The sequence below is a fragment of the Capra hircus genome, chromosome 19, assembly GCF_001704415.2.
Source record: "Capra hircus breed San Clemente chromosome 19, ASM170441v1, whole genome shotgun sequence".
Classification (NCBI taxonomy): Eukaryota; Metazoa; Chordata; class Mammalia; order Artiodactyla; family Bovidae; genus Capra; species Capra hircus.
Genome location: NC_030826.1, coordinates 17,123,520 through 17,140,320, shown reverse-complemented (window position 1 = coordinate 17,140,320; position 16,801 = coordinate 17,123,520). Strand labels below are relative to the sequence as shown.

Genomic DNA, 16,801 nt, shown 5'->3' with positions numbered 1-16,801 from the left:
CGTCCCCATCGTCTCTGACTTCTTTTTTTTTTTTTTCCCATCACACATTCTATCCATCGGCAAATCTTGTTGGTTCTACTTTCAAAATATCAGCCACTTGGACCATTTTCCCTTTCTGTCACCACCACCCATGTGCCAGCCTGGATCACTAAACCAGCCTCCTACCTGGTCTTCCCATGTTTACTCCTGCCCTTCACCATCTGGGTTTTACACAGCGGTTCCAGTGATTTCCTTAGAACAGACGTCATATCATCCGTTCCAGTGGCTTCCCATTGTACCTGGCTCATGGACTCTCTATGAGCAGGGCTTGTGGACCTCTCTGCAGTCATTCCTGATTGTTCTCCGCTCCCCTCACTGATTTTAGCCACACTGACCTTCCTGCGGTCAACACACCCATGCTCGTTTCCACCTTAGCATCTTGGTGAACTAGTCTTTCTCTCTCTTTGAATGCTGTCCCCCATACTCATGGTTTGCACCCACACTTCACTCTGGGCTCAGTTCAAATGACCTTTCTTTTAAGGAGCCTTTTCCTACCACACTACCTGTAACACCTCTATGGCCCTTCTTGGTCTATACCCTCAATCTCTCACCTAACTTTGTTTTTCTTCCTAACACTTGACACTAGCTGAAAGTTCCGTCTTTTATCATTAACTGTCATCTCCACTAGAATAAAAGACCTCAGGAGGGAAGGGACTTTGTCCAGGTGTTTTTCAGCAGCTGAACCCCAAGAGCATAGGGAATGTGCGGCTCAGAGGTGCTGCATACATCTTTGATGACCTACTGGCCAGTGGGCTGAGCTGACTTAATACATGAGCAATGACACTTTAACCAAAAGAAGCAGTTGGCTAGGAAGCTTCTCTTCTTCATGAGCCTTCTTTCCGAAGTATCTGTACCGGATGTGAACTAGCTATCCTTTGCTTGGTTTTATTTCTCCATGACTTTTTCACGTTTTCTTGGGTTGTGGGAAGATTCTATCCACTCTGCATTGATCACCACTGATGTGAGAGCCACTCTATTATTAGGGTGGTCCCTTGGCTTCAGGCAAAGGCACTGCAGTGGGAATCAGAGTGTGTAAAGCTTTCGGCTGGTCCAGAGCTTACCTGACACCCTCCCGTCACCACTGACCTGGCCTGAGGACTGCTGACTACACTGGCAGGGACAAGAAGGATGGCAACAGTAAAGAGAGAAACCGAGGAAACCCAAGGGAAATCGAGGAACACTATTAGAAACAGGGTCCCTGCCCTGAGTTTACAGATTTTATCATCATAAAGTAACAGACGATTTCACTCACTAAGTATGATCAAACAGAAGTATACAAGTTGCCAGAAAACTCTTAAAATTGTCACAAAGAAATAATCATGTGCATACCTATTATGTAATATATGTGTCAGCAAGCTAAATATAAAGACGATTAATAAAATTTTAATCCTACCTGTTATACATGAGGCGCTTGAAATCTTGAAATAAAGTGTCTTTGTTTTTGTCAATAAAACCAACGACAGAATACCTAGTTGAGAAAAAAGAAACACGGAAAACACATTATTCACCAAGTGAGAGCCATTTCGAAGCTTTTTTAGAAGTCTACAAGCCTTTCTATTGTTAAATAATGCCATCAATCATGTATAAAGCTTGTCCACCCAGTTCTGAGTTAAAGAATATCAAATTTACCTACTCTGTAGACAGAGTGATGTTTCTGTCCCTCAAAAGGAGGCCAAACATCAGTGCCATCACTACGACTAAGATCATCACTCCATGGGTTTGTGGCTTACCTCAAGATGCTGACTTTTAAAAAGATAGCTGTGTGTGCCATCCCACATTCCTACGATAAAAGCAAAACGGCAACGTACAGGATCTAAGAGTCTCATCCGTGAGGAGGTGAGATGACTTGCCTAAGGCTCGCTCACTGTGTTCAGGGTGGGAGAAAAGATCCAAGGAGAACTGCAAAGGATGGTAAGATTGGGATAAGCAGAAGAGAAAGAGGAAGGCAGATTACACAGGGCAACATTAAATGAAGGCGAGGAAGCAGGCACATGCGCGGAGCTGCTGGGAGGAAATGGAAAGGTCAGCACATGGTGTGGAGGGCGGGGTGTGAGTAAGGTCTCTAAGTAAACTTGCAGCTGGTGGGCAAGGGGCTGTCCTGCTGCAGTCACTGGCATGGATCCAGAGGGAGTAAACTGTGGGGAGGGGGTAACAGTACAGGGTGACTCTGTATGATCAAGACAGGCTAAGAGGTTAGGGAAATAGTAACTCTAGAGGTGGCTGCTCCCTATAGCTCTCCTATCTTGCCTGACTGTATTTTCTTCCTGGACAATCACATCACTGTAGACCAGCGGTCCCCAACCTTTTCGGCACCAGGGACTGGTTTTGTGGAAGGCAGTTTTTCCATGGACTGGGGTGGGGGTAGGAGATGGTTTGGGGATGATTCAACTGAATTACATTCATTGTGCACTCTGTTTCTATTATTATTACATCAGCTCCACTTCAGATCATCAGGCATTAGACCCCAGAGGTTGGGAACCCTTGCTGTAGACAATTCTCCAGTCTCTAACTCTGACGCCTCATCAGTCTTATATTGTTCCAGCCGCTCATGTTTCTTTCTGCAAGAAAGTTTTGTGCTGCCCATGGGCACAGTTTTAGGCCCAAAATAATTTCCCTGCCTCCTCCAACCTTGGTCTTCTTCCTAGTACCTTCAAGTAGCTTTTGACTGAACCCATAGTCACCTGATTCTTACTATATCATCAGACCCTTACAATTCAAAGTCCTTATTCTGACCTTTTAGACTCATTGTGATTTGATCTCAATCTACTTTTCTAGGTGTTTCTACTTCTCTATGCCAACAAAAGGATACACTCCAGTCAAATGGGCTAAAGATCCAAAATCTTTCTAGCATCCTTCCCACTTTTTCCTAGAATAATTCCTAGCACCTAACGATCAGCATCTGCCTATCTGGGTTTATCACACACCGTTAAAGGTATTTGCTTATTCTGAAAACACATGTTATTACTCATATGGAAATTATTTTCAACTATCTTTTCTTGTATCTTATCTATCTATCTATATACACAAATGTGTGTATATATATACATCTACATCTACATGGGGCTTCCCTGCTCAGCTGGTAAAGAATCCGCCTTCTACGCAGGAGACCCCAGTTTGATTCCTGGGTCAGGAAGATCCTGTGGAGAAGGGACAGGCTACCCACTCCAGTATTCTTGGGCTTCCCAGGTGGCTCAGATGGAAAAGAATCTGCCTGTAATATGGGAAACCTGGGTTTGATCCCTGGGTTGGAAGATCCCCTGGAGGAGGGCATGGCAATCCACTCAAGAAATCTTGCCTGGAGAATTCCCACGGACAGAGGAACCTGGCAGGCTATAGTCCAAAAGGTTGCAAAGAGTCAGACACGACTAAGCAACTAAGCATAGCATATATATATATATACGTGTGTGTGTTAATACTGTGTTATTACACACACAAACCCACACATGTACGTATGCATCTTACATGGAAAGCTCTTTATGGGCAGGGACCATACTTTAAAAAGTATTGGGCACACAGAAGACACCCAGTAAAAATCTAGAAAAGGGTTGAACGGCTTAAGGAGAGACAGAAAGGGAATTGGAGGCATCACATATTCCTCTATGGGCCCGGCTAGCTCTCTGGACTGGGAGTCTGGACACTAGGTACTGTCTCAGCTATTCGGTAAACTTGCTGTCTGATGCTGGGAAAGAATGGCACGCGTGCACAAATGTCTCCATCTGTGAAAGAGTGGCTGCCCCGCGTGGCCTCTAAGTCTAGCTCTGCAGTTATGCGGCTCCAAGCTGTAAGAGGGCAGCCGGTGAGTGTGGCCTGAGTGATCAGAGGTGGTCATCTGTATATCACTGGATCTTCCCTCTTTGGGATTCTGGAATCTGGAAACAGCACCAGAAAAAGTGGAAAACTGTGCGACCCCCATGCGAACGGCTAGTCTGGCAGATGGGGGTGATAATTTTGAGCCATATTATTTTATGATTCTAGAGGTTTTTTAAAAAAAATTTATTTTTTTACTTCACCATATTGTATTGGTTTTGCCATATACTGACATGAATCAGCCATGGGTGTACATGTGTTCCCCATCCTGAACCCCCTCCCACCTCCCTCCTCATCCCATTCCTCTGGGTAATCCCAGTGCACCAGCCCCAAGCACCCTGTCTCATGCATCGAACCTGGACTGGTGATTCATTTCACATATGATAATTTACATGTTTCAATGCCATTCTCCCATATCATCCTGCCCTTGCCCTCTCCCACAAAGTCCAAAAGACCGTTCTATACATCTGTGTCTCTTTTGCTGTCTCGCATGCAGGGTTATCATTACCATCTTTCTAAATTCCATATATATGCATTAGTATATTGTATTGGTGTTTTTTTTTCTGGCTTACTTCACTCTGTATAATCAGCTCCAGTTTCATCCACCTCATCAGAACTGATTCAAATGTATTCTTTTCAATGGCTGAGTAATACTCCATTGTGTATATGTACCACAGCTTTCTTATCCATTCATTTGCTGATGGACATCTAGGTTGATTCCATGTCCTGGCTATTACAAACAGTGCTGCAATGAACACTGGGGTACACGTGTCTCTTTCAATTCTGGTTTCCTTGGTGTGTATGCCCAGCAGTAGGATTGCTGGGTCATAAGGCAGTTCTATTTCCAGTTTTTTAAGGAATCTCCACACTGTTCTCCATAGTGGCTGTACTAGTTTGCATTCCCACCAACAGTGTAAGAGGGTTCCCTTTTCTCCACACCCTCTCCAGCATTTATTGCTTGCAGACTTTTGGGTCGCAGCCATTCTGACTGGCGTGAAATGGTACCTCATTGTGGTTTTGATTTGCATTTCTCTGATAATGAGTGATGTTGAGCATCTTTTCATGCATTTGTTAGCCATCTATATGTCTTCTTTGGAGAAATGTCTGTTTAGTTCTTTGGCCCACTTTTTGATTGGATTGTTTATTTTCCTGGAATTGGGCTGCAGGAGTTGCTTGTATATTTTTGAGATTAATTCTTTGTCCGTTGCTTCGTTTGCTATTATTTTCTCCCATTCTGAAGGCTGTCTTTTCACCTTGCTTATAGTTTCCTTTGTTGTGCAGAAGCTTTTAATTTCAAGTAGGTCCCATTTGTTTATTTTTGCTTTTATTTCCAATATTCTGGGAGGTGGGTCATAGAGGATCCTGCTGTGATTTATGTCGGAGAGTGTTTTGCCTATGTTTTCCTCTAAGAGTTTTATAGTTTCTGGTCTTACATTTAGATCTTTAATCCATTTTGAGTTTACTTTTGTGTATGGTGTTAGAAAGTGATCTAGTTTCATTCTTTTACAAGTGGTTGACCAGTTTTCCCAGCACCACTTGTTAAAGAGATTGTCTTTTCTCCACTGCATATTCTTGCCTCCTTTGTCAAAGATAAGGTGTCCATAGGTGTGTGGATTTATCTCTGGGCTTTCTATTTTGTGCCATTGATCTATATGTCTGTCTTTGTGCCAGTACCATACTGTCTTGATGACTGTGGCTTTGTAGTAGAGACTGAAGTCAGGCAGGTTGATTCCTCCAGTTCCATTTTTCTTTCTCAAGATTGCTTTGGCTATTTGAGGTTTTTTTTTTTGTATTTCCATACAAATCTTGAAGTTATTGTTCTAGTTCTCTGAAAATACCGTTGGTAGCTTGATAGGGATTGCATTGAATCTACAGATTGCTTTGGGTAGCATACTCATTTTCACTATATTGATTCTTCTGATCCATGAACATGGTATATTTCTCCATCTATTTGTGTCTTCTTTGATTTCTTTCACCAGTGTTTTATAGTTTTCTATATATAGGTCTTTTGTTTCTTTAGGTAGATATATTCCTAAGTATTTTATTCTTTTCATTGCAATAGTGAATGGAATTGTTTCCTTAATTTCTCTTTCTGTTTTTTCATTGTTAGTGTATAGGAATGCAAGGGATTTATGGGTATTGATTTTATATCCTGCAACTTTACTATATTCATTGATTAGTTTTAGTAATTTTCTGGTGGAGTCTTTACGGTTCTCTAAGTAGAGGATCATGTCATCTGCAAACAGTGAGAGTTTTACTTCTTCCTTTCCAATCTGGATTCTATTTCTTTTTCTGCTCTGACTGCTATGGCCAAAACTTCCAAAACTATGTTTAATAGTAGTGGTGAGAGTGGGCACCCTTGTCTTGTTCCTGACTTTAGGGGAAATGCTTTCAGTTTTTCACCATTGAGGATGATTCTAGAGTTTTAATTTAAATCAGGAACAGCCATTAAAGTTTCTTCAAATGCCTCTTTGGCATTTATAGAGATGATCATTTCCATTTTTTGTTGTTTAATCTCTGCCTGTAATGGGTTATGTGAATAGAATTCCCAGCATCAAAAATAAGGAGAAAGGAAAACAGGGGACTGTAAACAAAAACCAGATAATAAGCAGTGTGGGTGGACAAAGCATGCTAAGTGTAGCAGACTGAAAAATGCCTCCCTGGAAAGAGGTGCTGTGCTGTGCTTAGCCGCTCAGTCATGTCTGACTCTTTGTGACCCTATGGACTGCAGCTCTCCAGGGTCCTCTGTCCATGGGGATTCTCCAGGCAAGAATTCTGAGTGGGCTGCCATGCCCTCCTCCAGGGGAATCTTCCCAACCCAGGGATCGAACCCAGGTCTCCTGTGTTGCAGACAGATAGATTCTATACCATCTGAGCCATCAGAGAAGCCTTGTCAAATTCCCTGGAAACTGAATATTACCTTGTATGGTAAAAGATGTGATTACATTGAGGATCCTGGGAGAAGAAACTCATCTTGTGTTATTCAGGTGGGCCTTAGATGCATTCACAAGTGTAGTTTTAAAACAGAAACAGAGGGAGATTTAATACAGACACCCCAAAGAGGAGGTGGCAATGTGATGATGGAGGCTGAGACTGGAGTAATACAGCCACAAGCCAAGGAAAGCAGGCAGCCACCAGATGCTGAAGAAAGCAAGAAACAATCTTCCTCTAAAGCATCTAGAGTGTGGCCCTGCCAGCACCTAGATTTCAAACTTGTGGCCTCCATAGTGGGGTGTCCCTGATGGCTCAGATGGTAAAGAATCTGCCTGGAATGCAGGAGACCTGGGTTCGATCCCTGAGTCAGGAAGAACCATGAAAGAATACATTCCTGTTGTTTTAAGCCACCAATTTGTGGTCATTTGTTATAGAAACCCTAGGAAACTAAAAGACTAAGGAAGTTATATGTTTTTAGTTTTATTTTCTTACCAATTTCTACTTTTATCATACTGTGGCCAGAAAATGTAGCTTGTGAGAATTTTACTTTTTTGAATAATATGTGAAAACTGGTTTTTGCTCATATAGTTACCCAACTACCAGTAGTTCTTCATGTATAGTGATGACTCTCACTTCTGGGCCTGTATGCCTGCTGTCTCTCTGCTTGGAATGCCCTCGCATCTCCTTCTCTTCCTAATTCTGTCTTTCACTTAAGCCTCTTTTACTTTCTAGACTCATCTGGAATATCACTTCCTTCAAGGCTTGGCTACACTCCTCACTCTGGGTTAATTATTCCTCCTCAGTGTTCCCACAAGGCTTTTTCCTGGTGGCTCGGTGGTAAAGAACCCACCTGCCAATGCAGGAGATGTGGGTTCAATCCCTGGGTCAGGAAGATCTCCTGGAGAAGGAAATGACAACCCACTTCAGTATTCTTGCCTGGGAAATCCTATGGACAGAGGAGGCTGGTGGGCTACAGTCCATGGGTCACAAAGACTTAACGACTAAACAACAACAAACAACAGTGTTCCCACAATGCCTTGTGTTTCTCCAGTTTAACCCTTTCCATTCTGCACTCCAGCACTCTTGCCTGGGAAATCCCATGGACAGAGAAGGCTGGTGGGCTACAGTCCATGGGTCACAAAGACTTAGCAACTAAAACCAACAACAAACAACAGTGTTCCCATAATGCCTTGTGTTTCTCCAGTTTAACCCTTTCCATTCTGCACTCCAGCACTCTTGCCTGGGAAATCCCATGGACAGAGGAGGCTGGTGGGCTACAGTCCATGGGTCACAAAGACTTAGCAAGTAAAACCAACAACAAACAACAGTGTTCCCATAATGCCTTGTGTTTCTCCAGTTTAACCCTTTCCATTCTGCACTCCAGCACTCTTGCTTAGAAAATCCCATGGACGGAGGAGCCTGAGAGGCTACAGTCCATGAGGTTGCAGAGTCAGACACGACTGAGCAACTTCATTTTCACTTTCATTATAATGACTTATCATGTATCTGCCTGTTAGCTTCATCAGGGCATAGTCCATGTTACTCGTCTTTCTATCCCAATTCCTAACATACTTCCATGGTTTATTTAAGCATCAGCTGATGCTGACCGAATGTCAACTATGCCACAAACTGTGTATGGCCACACATGATGTGTCTTTAACAAATGTTTGAAAAGCAAGGAATGAATGAAGCTATGCCAATGTTTTAAGTGAAGAAATTAAAATATATTGCCATCAGAAATGGCTGGAAAGTGCAAACGAATAGGGAAATAATTTCTATTTCCCTTGATTGTATCTTCTGCAGTGATGTTGCATGCAAGCCACCACGTCAGGCACCAGAGTAAGATACTCACACAACGTCCCCTGCATAATGTCGAATTCGAAAATCTCGATCAAACTCCAGGATTTTGTCCGAGGCGCAGAGCTAAGAAATCAAGAAGGAAGGAGATGATCTTGAAAACAGACATTTTCACTTTTCTAAAAATACATTCCAACTTAAAAGGAGAGGATAATCATGTCACAAATTATGATATCATTATGAATGAAGCCCCAGAGTGTGGAGGTTTATTTAATTTGGCAAATGTGGCAAAGATTGAGAACTTTTCCCCCCAAAGTGCCTAGAGCCAGACTGCATTTCCTGGCCACCCTGGTGACTGGGAATGGCCGGGTGACCAGGCTCTGGACAATGGAAGGTGAGCGTGAGAGGATAAGGCTCTTCAAGGTCAAAGCTGGTAAGAAGTGGGTGATTCTCCTCTGTACTTTCTTCTCACCTCCTGCTAGTTGGATGCAGAGGATAGTCCTGAGGGGATGGAAGAGCCTGAAGATGGGAGAAGTCTGGGACCCTGGGAGAGAAATAGACTTCTGCTGTCTATGACACTTAAATCTCAGCTGTTAACACAGCCCAGCCAACCTTGACTGATAGAGCCTCTCTCTCCTCCATGTCCCACTTAAAGAAGACCATTTTGAGGATTTGCCACCTTCTATGCATGGACACCTCATTCAATACTCACAACTGATATTTCAACTAAGGATTATGGATTCTCTTTTACATACATGAAAACTAAGCCACAAACAGGTTAGGTAACTGGCCCAAGGTCCTGTAGCTGATAAGCGGTAGCTTTGGGAAGAGTCCTTGGGACAAAATACCATGTCTGTACTCTGCTATGTAAACATCAGCCTGGCTCACCCGTCTTCTGCTAAGCTGGGACTGCAGGTCTACCACTTCACAGATCAACCTTCTGCAGCTGTTTCTCACTGAAGAAGACCTCTCTGAGAAGGAAGTTTTTATAGAGCCCTGGATCTCTATAAGTTTCTGCAATTTCCTTATTACAGAAGCACCGAGATTCTTTGACCGCCCTATAAAGGATCACTTGATATTCTTTAGGTTCAAAAGCGGATGTTTAAGAATCTATAACTATTGGGACTTCCCTGGCAGTCCAGTGGTTAAGACTTCACTTTCCAATGCAGGAGATGTAGGTTTGATCTCTGGTTGGGGAGCTAAGATTCCACAGTGCCTCACAGCCAAAAAACAAAACAAATAAACAAACAAAAAAAAAAACCAGAAGCAATATAAAGACTTTAAAAATGGTCAACATTAAAAAAATTAAAAAAAAAAAAAAAAAGAATCCATAAGCATTGAGTATGGTTACATAGAAACATCACTTGGTTTGTCATGTTAGATAACAAACATCCCCAACCAGGATGGTGGGTTCTCTGTGGATGTAGACTGTTAAGGGAATAATTAGCCTATTAATTCAACAAATTAATAATTACAGGAAGTTAGAGTCGGACTTCTGAGGTTGCAGTCTTGTCTCTACCATCAATATGCTCTCTTTCCTTCAGTAATCACTTATTGCAGAGTTGTTCTAGAGGTTAAACCAACTATGGAGAACAAAGCATCTAACATTCAGAGGGGTCTCTGAAATATTTAATTCTTCTCTCCTTCCCTCTCTCTTATCAACCACTTTTATAAAACCCTTCTACTTATAAAGCTCCCAAAGGAAAAGGACTCAAGAGACATCTATACTAACTGAATATTCTTACATTTAGATACTGCAAGTTCTTAACTGATCTAAACATAGATCTTTTTAGATTTTTCTTTACTTAAAAAAAAACAAACCTATTTATCGTTCAACTTTACACGTTAACAATACTTTAAACAGTAATTTTATAGTTTATTGGACCATCTGTCTGCCTCTGCATAACTTAAACGCATGACAAACAGTTTAGCCCCTAAATAAACACAAACCAGAAACCTCTTCTTTAACCTGCCAATAAAAGTAGTTAATCATTAGTAACCAATAATGAATTAAAATACCTGCTGTGACATACAGGATAATAGCATTTATTTAACAGAAAGGTTCACAGTGATGAAAATATCCTGACAGCTTTGTTATTTCATTTCTTTCCTTCATTAGGCAAAAATCCCAGAAAAGAACACACAAAAAATTTCCATCTCAAGATTTGTCTGAGAGATGCTGCTGCTGAGGAAGAAAGGAGCCACCTGGTCTGAAAGTTGGGAGAACCTGGGCTCCCACATTAAAGAAAAGAAAATTTCCATCTTCACAGATAAATTACTACTTAGCCTATCAAGTCAGTAGTTACTGCTTAAAAGCACTGCATGAACAGCTTCTCCTTTAAATATTTGGTTGATACATTCAGGTACATAAATGGCCAAGGTGAAACATAACAAAATGAAGCGATTTCTCATGTAAGAATCATAGTTGTTTATCTAATCATATGGAGAGTTCCCTGTTTTAGTTCAGAATTCAACATTTCCTAAGATTTATTTGGTATGATCGTGACCAATCCAATTCAATTTGATAAACAAGGATTGTCTACCATGTGGTAGACATAATACAAGGCGAATCTCCAAAATCTGAATTATGATTATAAAGGACATTTTTACCCAGCCCCTCAGAGATGGGACATTTGCCCCATCACTGTGCCATCTTTAAAAGTATCACTCTAAATAATTCACGTGGCTTCTAACTTTGCTTACTGTTCTGTCCCTAGCCGTCAGGACTGTACCTGGAAAACGAGAGGCACTTATTCAGTATGTGTGTTATACACAGGAAACGACTGGAGGAATAACTCTAGCTGGAACCCTAATGTCAGAGCCCAGGCTATAGGGACTTTCCTGGTGGTCCAGAGGTTAAGACTCCGCGCTTCCAATGCAGGGGGTGCAGGTTCAATACCTGGTTGGGGAACTAAATTCCACATGCCATGCAGGGTGGCCAAAAGTAAAAATTAATAAGATCATAGTATCTGAAAGCCAACTTAGAGCAGGCTACAAGTCAGTCTTCAGTAACAGACCAAGGAGAATGTTTTAGAAATAAAACTGGTCTAAAATAAATATCAGACAGTAATCTATTTCTTGACAATTTGTGCTTTCTCTAGTTAACTGTGGAATCTTACTGTTCTGATTACATAATGTCAAAAGGGACAAAGTTGGAATATAGATTTATTCATATTAAAAAATGGCAGGGTGTCATAGATTTACATGGAATTATGGAGGAGCAGAAACGTTTGCCCCTTTCTTCACGGAAGTGAAGAAGCACAGGGCCTGTTTCTCCTTCAGCTTGCGGTTGCTGGACAAGCCTGTATTTATAGGGAGCATCTGGGGATGATGGTGTGTCTCTCCTAGGACAAATATCATGGCAAACATACCATATGCAAGGCACAGCACAAAGGTCTGATAACCACAACTGCCACCAGTTATAGCAATATGATCTGTTTGTAACATTTTTAGAATGTGAAAAATTGGGAGTTAAAAAGGACACCCATTTATTTAAGGAATGAGTTTCCTTGTAACATGAGAATTTCATCTAGAATTTCTCATTTTCAAGAAAGTCACATAGTCTGAAGAACTAGAGCAGAGCACACATACTATATTTTTATAACTGAGGATTACAGTAAAAAGTCATGGACAAAAGCTATTTTCAGGGGCCATAATCATCGGATGCAGGGGCAAAATTCTAGCACATGAACAAGGTCTCTGTACCTATTGGTTATAAATGACATCATGCTTTCTAAAGAATTGTGTTCATTTTTCCTATTTCTAGCAAATTGAGTAGTCTAGAGTGCCCTCTCCTGGACATTATGATTTTTATCAATCACATCATCCCATAAGAAGGCTGAGCACCAAAGAATTAATGCTTTTGAACTGTGCTACTGAAGAAGACTCTTGAGAGTCCCTTGGACAACAAGGAGATCAAATCAGTTGATCCTAAAGGAAATCAACCCTGAATATTCATTGAAAGGACTGATACTGAAGCTCCAATACTCTGGCCACCTGATGTAAAGGGCTGACTCATTAGAAAAGACCCTGAAAGCAGAAGGGGATGACAGAAGATGATATGGTTGGATGGCATCACTGACTAGATGGGCATGAGTCTGAGCAAGCTCCGGGAGAGGGTGAAGGACAGGGAAGCCTGGCGTGCTGCAGCCCACTGGGTCGTAAAGAGTTGGATGTGACTGAACAACAACATCATCATCCCAATAAACCAGAGAGGCAGAATTTACCCACAGCAATAAATCATTTCAGGGATGTTTATGGCCTTTCATACTCGTGTGGACTTTCTTGTACCCCAACATAAAAATTCATTCGATTCTGTCAAACAATGAGGAAAATCGTACAGATCAAAATGAGAGGACGTTCTCGTTATACACGGTACCTTGCGGCTGGAAAAATGACCGTGTTTGCCCAGTTTACTGTTAAGTGCTTCTAGGAACATCTCATCAGTGACTTTGCCGACGTTCATGCAGGCGTCATCCAGGATGGCAATGATCCCCTTGTGCTGCTGCTCCACCAGGTCCACGATGATCTGATTGTTGAAGTAATCAATCTGGAGGACACAGCAAAGAGCCAGTTACAAACGGGACAGGGACCAGGCGCAACACCAGTGCCTCCACGTGCATCAGGAGTTCAAGTCACTTTGATGTCAAATACGAAAATCACAATCAATGAGGCTTCCCTGGTGGCTCAGACGGTAAAGAATCTGCCTGCAATGCAGGAGACATGGGTTCGATTCCTGGGTTGGGGAGATCCTCTGGAGAAGGAAATGGCAACCCACTCCAGTATTCTTGCCAGGAGAATCCCATGGACAGAGGAGCCTGGCGGGCTACAGTTCATGGGGTCACAAAGAATGGGACATGACTGAGTGACTAAAACCTTCAATGCTAAAATGAGTACACGTTCTAACAGAGGTTTTTTAAAAGATGCATTTATTGACTTTGTATCATAAAACATTTTGTCTTGGGAGTTCCCTGGTGGTCTAGTGGTTAGGATTTGGCACTTTTCACTGCCATGGCCCTGGTTCAATCCCTGGTCAGGGAACTGAAATCCCACAGGCTGTACAGCTTGGTCGAGATTTTTTAAAAATTCCCTTAAATGAACACAGTAAGTCCCCTACAAATGAATGAGTTCCATTCTCAGAGTGGACTTTGTAAGTCCAACAAAGTTAACCGAGGTACCCAGCTAACACAATCGGCTATATAGTACTGTACTGTAATAGGTTCATAATACTCCTCACATAAATAATACACACACACAAAATGAACAAACACAAAAAATAAACATTGTTCACCTTATAGTACAGTACCTTGAAAGTATAGTAGTACAATAGCTGGCACACAGGGGCTGGCACGAACGTTTGCATTTTTAAAAGTTTGCAACTTGAAGGTTTGTATGGAGGGGACTTACTGTACAGCTCAAGGTGAAAATTATAAAGTAGATAATGTTTCTTCCTTCACTAAGTCTTATTTTAATCCAGTCTTCATACCCTGTACCTAACCTTAATCCTCATACTCTCAATCTGTTGGCTGTTAATCACAAGACCCATATTCCACTGTGCTGTGTTGAATCACTCAGTCGTGTCCCAACTCTTTGTGACCCCATGGACTGCGGTCCGCCAGGCTCCTCTGTCCATGGGGATTCTCCAGGCTAGAATACTGGAGTGGGTTGCCATGCCCTCCTCCAGGGGATTTTCCCAAGCCAGGGATTGAACTCAGGTCCTCCCACATTGCAGGCAGATTCTTTACCGTCTGAGCCACCAGGGAAGCCCTCATATTCCACTGCTGCTGCTGCGGCTAAGTCGCTTCAGTTGTGTCTGACTCTGTGCGACCCCATAAGATGGCAGCCCACCAGGCTCCGCCGTCCCTGGGATTCTCCAGGCAAGAACACTGGAGTGGGTTGCCATTTCCTTCTCCAATGCATGAAAGTGAAAAGTGAAAGTGAAGTCGCTCAGTCGTGTCCGACTCATCGCAACACGAAGAGTGGACTGCAGCCTACAGGCTCCTCCGTCCATGGGATTTTCCAGGCCAAGAGTGCTGGAGTGGGGTGCCATTGCCTTCTCTGCCATATGCCACTAGGTGCCAACAAATAACCTGGAAGTATTACTTGATACCTAACTTGATGAAGTTAAGGTGTTACTTGCATTTTTAGTTACATGACCCTGGCTGACCAAAATGCCAGAGTGTCTTCTACAGTTTCCCAAAAGTTAAAACACATGTATGGATCTAACACAGTTTTTCAGGGTACAATATAAAAAATTTAATTATCAGATATAAGGATCCATAGAGGGTAAGAATGCACTTTTCATTTGCTTCCACAAGCTGAAAAAATGTTATAAACAACTTCTGAAACTTTCTCTACTTCAAGACATACAAGGCATGTATAATAATCCTCTTCTACACCTGTTTCTTCTGATGAAAGTGTGAAAGTGTAGGTCACTCAGTCGTGTCCAACTCTTTGCAACCCCATAGACTGTAGCCCACCAGGCTCTTCTGTCCATGGAGTTTTCCAGGCAAGAATACTGGAGTGGGTTGCAATTTCCTCCTCCAGGGGATCTTCCTAACCCAGGAATCGAACCTGGGTCTGCAGTGCAGGCAGATTTTTCACTGGTTCAGCCACCAGGGAAGCCCATTTATCCTGACAGCTTGCAGCATATATATCACTAGACTCAGAGATAAAGCACGCATGGGCCTGACTCAGGCAAGCTGTGCCATCACGTAAAGATGGGAAGTCTATACACTTTAATCCTGTGTGTTGATGTGTTCCAGATCATTCAGGAGGTACCTGATCTGAGAGTTGTCTCCATTACCCTCTCTAAAGCTGACACACTCACAACAGATGATTACTATATCTCATGGATCCCTGCTCAATGATATTTAAAAATCCAAGGGCTTGTGCCAGCTGTGGTTTTCAGCTCCACCTCTATTTCCAAGCCCTCCTCTGCATTCCATGAACTCAAAGTCTGCAAGCTGGGTGGTTTTTACTTTTTTTATATTTTTCTGGTTTGTCTAAATCAGCAGTCCTCAATGGATTGTGACTTTCCCCGGAACCCCTAGGGCATCTGGCAATGTCTGGAGACGTTTTTGATGGTCATGACTAGGAGGAGTCCAGGATACTGCTAAACATCCTACGATGCACAGGACAGGCTTGGTACAAAATGTTAGTACAGAGACAGATTAGCTCTGGTCTAAGTATTTACTTTTATTGTGGGCACTTTATTACATTTCTCATCAGGGAAAAAAGTTATTTGTATCTTTGGAAAAAATATTCTTAAAATGTTCAAAAAGTAGGAACTCTGTATTAATCAACATTGCTGAAATCTTAGACTTTGCAACTATGTAATTAAAGACTAAGTCTTTTGTCCTTAAGGACAAAAGAATGAAGTTTCTCAAATTCCAGCTGGCTATCTACAAGTAACTAGTCTTTGCTGAAGAATCCACCAGCTTTTGGTTCACAATTTAATGCGGCTTTAAGCACTGCCTAAAATTGTGGTTTCCAAATCAGGTTCTTCCAGCAACCTGGCATTCCCAAGAGGTTTCTTAGGGGATGCAGGAGACAAAGAGATGGGGTGGAGTTTTTACTTTTTATTTTAAATTCATTTTTATTGGAGTATAGTTGATTTTCAATGCTGTGTTAATTTCTGCTGTACAGCAAAGTCAATCAGTTGGATGTGTGTTAGTCAATCAGTTGTGTGTGACTCTTTGCAACCCCATGGACTGTAGCCCGCTATGCTCCTCAGTCCATGGAATTCTCCAGGCAAGAATAAATACTGGAGTGGGTTTCCATGACCTTTTCCACGGGATCTTCCCAACTTAGGGATTGAACTTGGGTCTCTTATGTCTCCTGCATTGGCAGGCGGGTTCTTTATCACTAGTTCCACCTGGGAAGCCAAAGTATATCAGTTACATACACAGATATGTTCACTCACTTTTAGATTCTTTTCCCCTATAGATCATTACAGAGTACTGAATAGAGTTCCCTGTGCCATACAGTAGGTCCTTATTAGTTATCTGTTTTATATACAGTAGTGTGTCTGTGATGCTAGAGAAGATTCTTGAAAGTCCCTTGGACTGCAAAGAGATCAAACCAGTCAATCCTAAAGGAAATCCATCCTGAATATTCACTGGAAGGACTGATGCTAAAGCTCCAATACTTCGGCCACTTGATGCGAAGAGCCTAACTTATTAGAAAAGACACTGATGCTGGGAAAGATTGAGGGCAGGGGAAG

At 42.1% G+C, this 16,801-nt stretch overlaps 1 protein-coding gene and 1 non-coding gene across 2 annotated transcripts in view; one reads left to right on the top strand and one right to left on the bottom strand.

Annotated features, from left to right (window-relative positions):
• MYO1D (myosin ID) overlaps positions 1–16,801 on the bottom strand; it is a 359,584-nt gene that overhangs the window by 221,662 nt on the left and 121,121 nt on the right. Inside the window, exons 11-13 of the mRNA XM_018064241.1 lie at positions 12,956–13,126; positions 8,633–8,703; positions 1,433–1,507 (exon numbers count right to left, since the gene is read on the bottom strand). Of these exons, the coding sequence (XP_017919730.1) occupies positions 1,433–1,507; positions 8,633–8,703; positions 12,956–13,126 (317 nt within the window). The remainder of the gene's footprint in view (positions 1–1,432; positions 1,508–8,632; positions 8,704–12,955; positions 13,127–16,801) is intronic.
• Positions 13,545–13,617, top strand: TRNAK-UUU. Its single transcript has one exon. It is a non-coding gene; the product is annotated as a tRNA-Lys (tRNA).